At 46.4% G+C, this 7,347-nt stretch overlaps 1 protein-coding gene across 1 annotated transcript; it reads left to right on the plus strand.

Annotated features, from left to right (window-relative positions):
- The first annotated feature begins 187 nt into the window (after positions 1 to 187).
- Positions 188 to 4,799, plus strand: EDN1 (endothelin 1). Its single transcript, XM_014940801.1, has 5 exons — positions 188 to 464; positions 610 to 760; positions 1,750 to 1,908; positions 2,180 to 2,287; positions 3,505 to 4,799. The coding sequence occupies exons 1-5, from the start codon at positions 401 to 403 to the stop codon at positions 3,641 to 3,643; spliced, it is 621 nt and encodes a 206-aa protein (XP_014796287.1). The 5' UTR covers positions 188 to 400; the 3' UTR covers positions 3,644 to 4,799.
- The last annotated feature ends 2,548 nt before the right edge of the window (positions 4,800 to 7,347 follow it).

A 7,347-nucleotide genomic window follows, 5' to 3' on the forward strand; every position in this document is an offset into this window, starting at 1 on the left:
GCCCGCCGCCGCCGCCGCCGCCGCCGCTCTGAAGTTCGCAGGCGATTTCCTTTCCAGCCCGGCCTTATCTCGGCCCGCACGTTGCCGCGCCGGTGACTAATAGCAGAATAACATTGTCTCGGGATAAAATAGCGCCGGGGCTGTTTACCCGCTCCATGGGGGTTCGCTATAAAAGGCCGCCGGGGACCGCCGCGCCAGCCAGACGCGCCGGGGCGCACCGAGCCGCAGCTTGCCCCTGCCGGGAACTGGACACGGCTCTCCGTCCCGACGCTCAGAGAGACTTTCCCCCTTTTTTTCTCTTTTATTAATTTTTCCCCTTTTTTTCTTTTATTTTTTTTAATCCATCCCTTTTTATTTTATTTTATTTTTTTTGTCCCGTCCGCTCTCCGCTCTGCCTGCTATGGATTATTCCCAGATGATCGTCTCGCTGCTCTTCGTCTTCTGCCCGGGGCTGCTACCGGCAGGTAGGTGCCGGTCCCCAGCCGCTCGCCGTCGCCTGGGTCCGGGGGGAGCTGGCGGCCGGGCACCCCCGGAGGGAGGGATGCGGCGGGAGATGCGCGGAGTGCGTGGTTTCCGCGGGTGCTGAGCTCTACCCGCTCCTTCCCGCAGCCCCCGGAGCCGAGGTGGGAGCCGCGCCGTCCCCTCCCGCCGCCGCCGCCGCCGGGCACCGTCGAGCCCGGCGCTGCTCCTGCTCCTCGCTGATGGATGAGGAGTGCGTCTACTTCTGCCACCTCGACATCATCTGGATCAACACCCCCGAGTGAGTGAGGGGACCGGGATGGTGGGGTTGGGGGGGGTCTGGGTTCTGCTCTGCATGGAAAAAGTGGGGAGGAGGGAAGAAAAAAAGAAAAGCCACAAACCCACCTGCGGAAAAGTGCAGGAGAGGAAGGAATAGTTATTTGCACGGTGTCTGCTATACCTTTCCCCCCAGCTCCCGCTTTTCTGCCGAGTTTAGCAGCGAGGCTGTTCGCTGGGAGAGAAAGCAAGCAGAATTTGACCGCTGAGATGGAGCAGATAGCTCGTAATAGCCCCAACACACCTGCATTCCAAAAATCTGGGCAGGAGTATTTCCTTTAGGTGCTGCGGGAAGCAAAAGGCTGCGGGATACTTTTCCCTATGAATCAGAAGCAGACAAAATGCCAAAAGTATGATTTTGCCAGCCTGAATTTGTCTGACTGTTTTTTGCTTTCTGACAAGTTAGGAGCCTAGAAGCCTTACTTTAGCACAGGGTGGCTCCTCGCCACCTCTTGCTGCTCTTCGCTGCAAATTCATGCATCCCACGTGTTAGTACATTTATGCATAGGGTCCATTTCTATGCTGTCCTCATAAAAAAAGTAGTGAGGCAGAGCCTCACCTAGCACTGCGAGCACCGACTCCGGTGATTTGCTCTGCTGCTGGGGTTCCTCTGAGCACAGAGGTTCTGTTCCTCACTTTTATTGCTTCTTTCAGTCTTGGCAGTTACCAAAGTTCAAAGAGATGAGGTTTTACTGCTTTCTATTGCGCAGGGTGGCATAGCAGCCTTATGAAATCACAATTAAAAGGTCATTACCCTTGTCAGTAGCCATGCTAATGAGTATGTTGGAGGATCATCAGAAACATTTGCTTGGAAACTATGATCAACAAGGCATTCCCATTCCCACAACCTTTACTCATGCAATCAATCCCATTGATAAGATTACCCAAAATACCCCGCTGTTTTGAAGCCACAGAATTATTTGAATGACTTTCATGTTGTCTCTTTGATCATAGGAAGACTGTTCCATATGGTCTGGGAGGCCCTTCTCGATCCAGAAGATCACTGAAGGACATGGTGCCAGAGATGCTTGCTGAACCTAGCAGCAGATGCCAATGTGCCAACCAGAAGGACAAGAAATGTCTGAACTTCTGCCAGACAGGAAAAGATCTCTGGTGCGTCTATTGTAGCTACTCTTTAAAAGGCAGTGCATGTAAAAGGGATGGATTGTGGTAGACTTACTCATTTTGGCACTTGCTGAGCGAATCACCTCCCCAAAGCCTTGCCTCCTAGCAGAGTGCTAACACTACTATGATACATACTATGGTTTGGCCCAGAAAGGTCGCTCACTGCATGCCTTGAGAAGTGGTTGATGAGTTGCCTCACCTTGTGGACTGCAGACTTGGGGTTTTTTTTTTAACAGCAGCACCTTTTCACTTTTAACAGGGCTCAGTCCACAGTGGAAAAAACCTCGCGGCACCGCAACAAAGCTGGCAATTGCATGGGGCCCAAATGCATGAACCGACAGCTTGTGGACAGCAAGAAGATGAAGCGGTGAGTTTCTTCTCATCCTGTTGTAGTTCCCCGGAGCAGCAATAGAGAGCACAGTTCACCTGCCTTCGGGTCAGGGTGAGCTTTGCTGCTGATTTCAGCTTGAGCGTTGCAGGGGAATCAGTGAGGATACCTGGAGGGCTTTTCTTCATGCCCTGGGTTTTTAGCAGAGGGTTGCTGAGCCCTGCCCAGCATCCTCCATTTGCTTAGAGGAAGGAGGCTTTGCTGTAGGCCTAAAGATACGCCAAACTTCAGAAGAGTAGGAAATCATGAAATACTGACAGAAATAAGTGGATCCTGTCATTTTAGTGTGTTCATGCACTATCTTAACTACTGAAAAATATTATGTCCCAACTATTCTAATATGAAATTGAATTAGAATGCCTTTTCTTAGCTACTTCATTTTACTGGAAGGGGGAAAAAAAGATTATTGATCACCCAGACTTTGAATGTATGGCTGCTTCTGTCTGGTGTGGCTGGCTTTTTAGAGTGCTGGAGGTGGATTTCTACCTGTCTTCTCTCTTACATTGCCTGATAAACCTGTGTAAAATGAGTACAGGGTGTTAGTGATGGGAATGACTGCAAAAAGGTTGAGGGAAGGGAAAATGAAGACTAAATTAATATTTGAGCCCAACTTAGTATTTGAGATTAGGAGTAAATTTCAGGACTGCCTTTTGAGGCCTGTGCATGATAAATTGAGGGGCAGTAGGCAGCATACAAGAGACAACTCCTTAGTGCTATTTCCAAAAGCAGGACAGCAGGATTTATGGGAGCCGGCAACCTGATGATTTTGAGTGAGATTTAGGCCCTGGAAGTCTTAAATAATTTGAGAAAATGGGCTTGCTTGCATACGTACTTGAAAAAATCCCCTATTCATTAGAACCAGGATCAGGTTAACCTAAAAGAAACAAAACAGCCAAAAAGAGCTGTAACACTGAAGACCTCTTGATTGGGTACGCGCTGTTTAAGGAAGTCTAGTGCACCTATATTTGAGTGAATACTTTAATTTATTTTAATATTTGCATTTAAATTCGGAATCCAATATTTCAAGTGGCTTAAGATGGCATACTTCTGACAGAGGTACAGCAATCAGCAGTTACTGAGGATCCCATGACAGAAATCTAGACTGAGGCTTATTTGATCAAAAACTGAGTGTCTGCACAGTGGAGATGCATCTTCATTATTGTAACAATAAATGTTTATTTCTTATTTTTTTGCAGGCTGGAAGCCATTGGTAACAGTATCAAAGCTTCCTTCAGTATTGCAAAGCTGAAGGCTGAGCTCCAGAAAGGGCGGAAGCTGAAACACAACAGGGCGAACAAAAGGCAAAGCATCTGGGAAAGCCTGAAAGCATCCTAGTGGGAAGTTCACCCGAATCTTTCTCCGTCACACTTGCTGACAAAGCGTCACCAAAACTCTCTCTTGACTTCTAACATTCCACGACGGCAAAGGGCCTCTCTGTCCATGTATTTGTGCAGCTGAGCAAAACTCTAGGGAATTCCCATATTTGGAGGTATAAAAGCAAAGGATTTCATCATTTTGGAATTCAGATGGATGGATGGATAGAGGGGGTGAAGGGGAATCCGCAGTAACGCACGTGAAAAGCCATCTTTCTGAAGAAACATTTGACTATTGCTTCTGGAATGTTACCCATCAACTGAGCAGCTTTCAGGGTCTACGTCAAAAGCATCTTGCAAGGAAGACCTCACAGACGTGCTTAGAAAGGACAGAAAGCAAGATCTGAATGGACAGACTTCAAAGTGAAAAGCTCTACCTTTTGATTAAAAAAGCAAAAATGAAAGCCACAGCGCTACTTTAGTCAGGACTTAACTAAATATATACGTCTACCTCGCGTACTGTTTGTTGCACTCCTGCTAGAATATTTTTACACCTTTTTATTGCCTTTACTAATCAGCTGCAACCCTTTGCCTTTTTTTCAGAAGTCTGGTTTACTTGTACATCCAGAGTTATTGGAACGCGGTTAGACTCTGTGGTTGTTTGCATAGTCAGAGTCCTTTGGTTTTGGATGCCGAAGGACACTTCAACATAAAATAGAAGTTAGAGGACACTACTGGGTTTCCCATAACAAGGATATTTGGCTAACTGAAGTTCTAATAATAGAGGTTGTTGTGTCTTACATGCCACCAAAAATGCACTGAACTGGGGATGTACCAGAAGCTGTTGTGGGATTTATTCAGTGCCTTGTTTGGTGGAAACACATCGAGACAAAGGGTTGTTTTGAATTATGTCAAAAGGCTAATATTGGGTGAATGTTTATAGCAGTGAATTTGTTCACATTGTTGAATTTGCTGACAGGTTGAATCTTACATGCTTTTTTTGTTTTGTTTTGTATTTATATTCACACAAGTTCTTCATTATATTTACCATGTTGAATACACATTGAAGTAGGCCATATTGGTCTATGCATGTTTTATGTATTTCTGTATGAAATTGGGAAATGCTTTATGCCTATCAAGGTAAATATCTTCAGAAATAAATATTTTTAATTACTGTATTGGCTTGTTTTTCATTAAGCTATGGCTCCATGATCACAGAGGTAGATTGTCCCATGTACAAAGCTGACCTAGATGAAGTGTGTCAACGTGATTGCCTTTCTATCATATTGGCCAGATCACAACACAGAAAGGTTATGCCAAATGTGAGACAACAGATAATACTAGTTCTAGCTTCAAGCGTGCTCATCAGAACTTCACAGTGAAATCTGAATTGGCCAAATGAGTTTATCCTGGAGCACTGCTCTCCCGTAGCTGGTGTCTTTTTCATCCAATATTACAAATTCTAGTGTTGGATTTACTGTACCATTAAAATATGGCCAATAAGGGGTTAGATATAGATGAACTAGAGGACAAAATGTGCACATCGGATGCTATATTGGACTAGGCTGTATTATGTTAGCCATTACCATGCTATGCCAAAGAGTCTCAGTCCAGGACAGTTAAAGATGGAGACCTCAGTGGAGCTTGGCCCAAGCTCAGTAAAGAGCCAGACCTGTAGTCAAAGTTCACACATCTCCAAACATTGGCCTAGTGTGGTTATAGCTGGAAAGATGCTTAAAGCAAATAAATAGATTTAATCATCTCCGGTCCTATAGGAGAAAAAAAAAACAAAAGCACAAGAGTTAGTCCATGGATAAAACTGTGTTTTGTTTCATTTTTCAAAAAACAGGCTTTTACAAACAGATACAATACAAGGTGCGTGTCACTTGCAAACTCTGACAGCAGTCACCATTAAAATTTTCTGAAATTGTTCTGAATTTCTTGGCAATATTTGTTTGTTTGCAGCATTTTTCACACCCAAACACCAAAAGGCTAAATAAAGCCGATACCTTTTTTTCTTCATGCTGTTCTGCTACGTTTTGAGGCAGTAATTCAGTGGAGAGGTGGCAGTGCTGGTGGCCAGGGTCTGACAGGAGAGGAGCCTGGGGCAGTGGGAAGGCACCAGGATCCCCTGCGGGGCAGGATGGGGCCCCTGGAGCCGCCCTTTGATCCCTGCACCCCTGGTGCTAACTGCTTGGGATGCGCATGGACCAGTGACTTCTGTCAGGTGTGAAGAGACCTCATTAATGCTCCCTGGCTTTCCATTTCTTACCCTACTGGTGGTTGCCTTTGGCAGGGAAAATAAATAAGCAAGTAGTTGAAGTGCTGTCTCTCACCCAGCCATTGAGGGGGTGGTGTGGGCGGCCTCTGCCAGGGAAGGGGCCATGTATCAGCATCCCCATCCTAGCTGCTCCTGCTTTATTTCCCGGGAGAGAGCTGGAGGAGAGGAGTGATGCCAGGAGCCAAGGAGCACCACAACAGCACCTGTGATGTTATTGAGGCTGGCTCTCTGAATTTTCTAGGTGTCTGGGCTAAACGGTGCTGTGGGTGGGCCTTAGGAGCCCAAATTCCTGGGCAGCTGCTTAAGGGATTCTTGAGAGACCATCCTTAAAAATAAACCTGTTCCTTCTAGGGTTTTATTCTGCTCATGCCTGGACTTGAAAGCTGGCTTTCATCCTCCTTTCCTTCCCCCTAAACTGACCCTGCTGCTTGCTAATCTGCAGCTTTGCAGAGTGACGGGCACCCACTGCCTTTCGGGGAAGGCACAGTCCCTGGAGCCGTGCAAGGTAAAGTAAGAGCCCCACAGAGCACTGAGGCAGAGTGGCAGTGCAAAGAGCACAAGGAAGGGTAGATGTCCTGAGGCCAGGGGCTTGCAGGCTTTGGAAAGAGTGGCCAAAGCCATTTCATGTTGCCCAGCCTGCTCAAGGGGCCCGTTCACATGTGGTGGGGGCAGAAGGGGATGTGCCCCTGCCTCTGACCCCACACTATTTACTTTCTGGCATAGGAGCATAAACTGCAGCTTACCCTGGTTTGCATTAATGAGCTGGACCAAAAACCAGAATTTAACAGTCTGTTTGTCTCACTGAATAAGCAAAAGGGAACATGAAGCATTTTATCTTAAGGCTGGCTCACATACAAGTACCAGGGTCTGTCCCAGAGGCTTGCTCCTTCTCAAAGCAAGCTCCGTAGCAGAAGAGATTCAATAACTCAGGCCAGAACCTCCGATGAAAAAAAGAGAGGCATGGTATGTGCTGGGATTTATGGCACTGAACACAGAGCAGTGTAAAAGTACATTCTTACTTGTAATAAACGACCTGAGCGAAGAAATATTCTACCTAAAGCCAATGGAAACATTGTGCTGACTGCAGAGGCAAAGCTGCAGAGTTAGGGCTCTCATTCTTCTGACTAGAACTAATCTCACTTCTTCTCTTGAAAAGTAAACCTTTCATGCCCATGATCTATCTCCTTTCTAAGTGAGAGGTTCTAATCCAGGATAAAAATTTGAGAAGGAAGAAGGGAAGCATATAGAGAAGAGGGCTGCCTCTTTCCAGCGTGGCCGTACTCTGATGGTCCCAAAATACACCTGACGTAGGGCTGAAATTCCAGCTGAGATCGAGAGCAAGGAAAGGCCCCATTCCTGAGCTGTTACCTAATTGGATCTCCCTCCTCTGATTTTTCCTGGATGTTCAGCATGGACATCTCTGAACATGCGAAAAGTTTCACAGG

The sequence above is a fragment of the Calidris pugnax genome, unplaced genomic scaffold, assembly GCF_001431845.1.
Source record: "Calidris pugnax isolate Ruff unplaced genomic scaffold, ASM143184v1 scaffold8, whole genome shotgun sequence".
Taxonomy (NCBI): Eukaryota; Metazoa; Chordata; class Aves; order Charadriiformes; family Scolopacidae; genus Calidris; species Calidris pugnax.

Excerpts from the sequence above, each read along its gene's own strand:
- EDN1 (XM_014940801.1), top strand. The coding sequence starts at position 401 with ATGGATTATTCCCAGATGATCGTCTCGCTGCTCTTCGTCTTCTGCCCG. Across the intron at positions 465-609 it reads CCCGGGGCTGCTACCGGCAG|CCCCCGGAGCCGAGGTGGGA; the intron begins GTAGGTGCCGGT and ends TCCTTCCCGCAG. Across the intron at positions 1,909-2,179 it reads CAGACAGGAAAAGATCTCTG|GGCTCAGTCCACAGTGGAAA; the intron begins GTGCGTCTATTG and ends CACTTTTAACAG.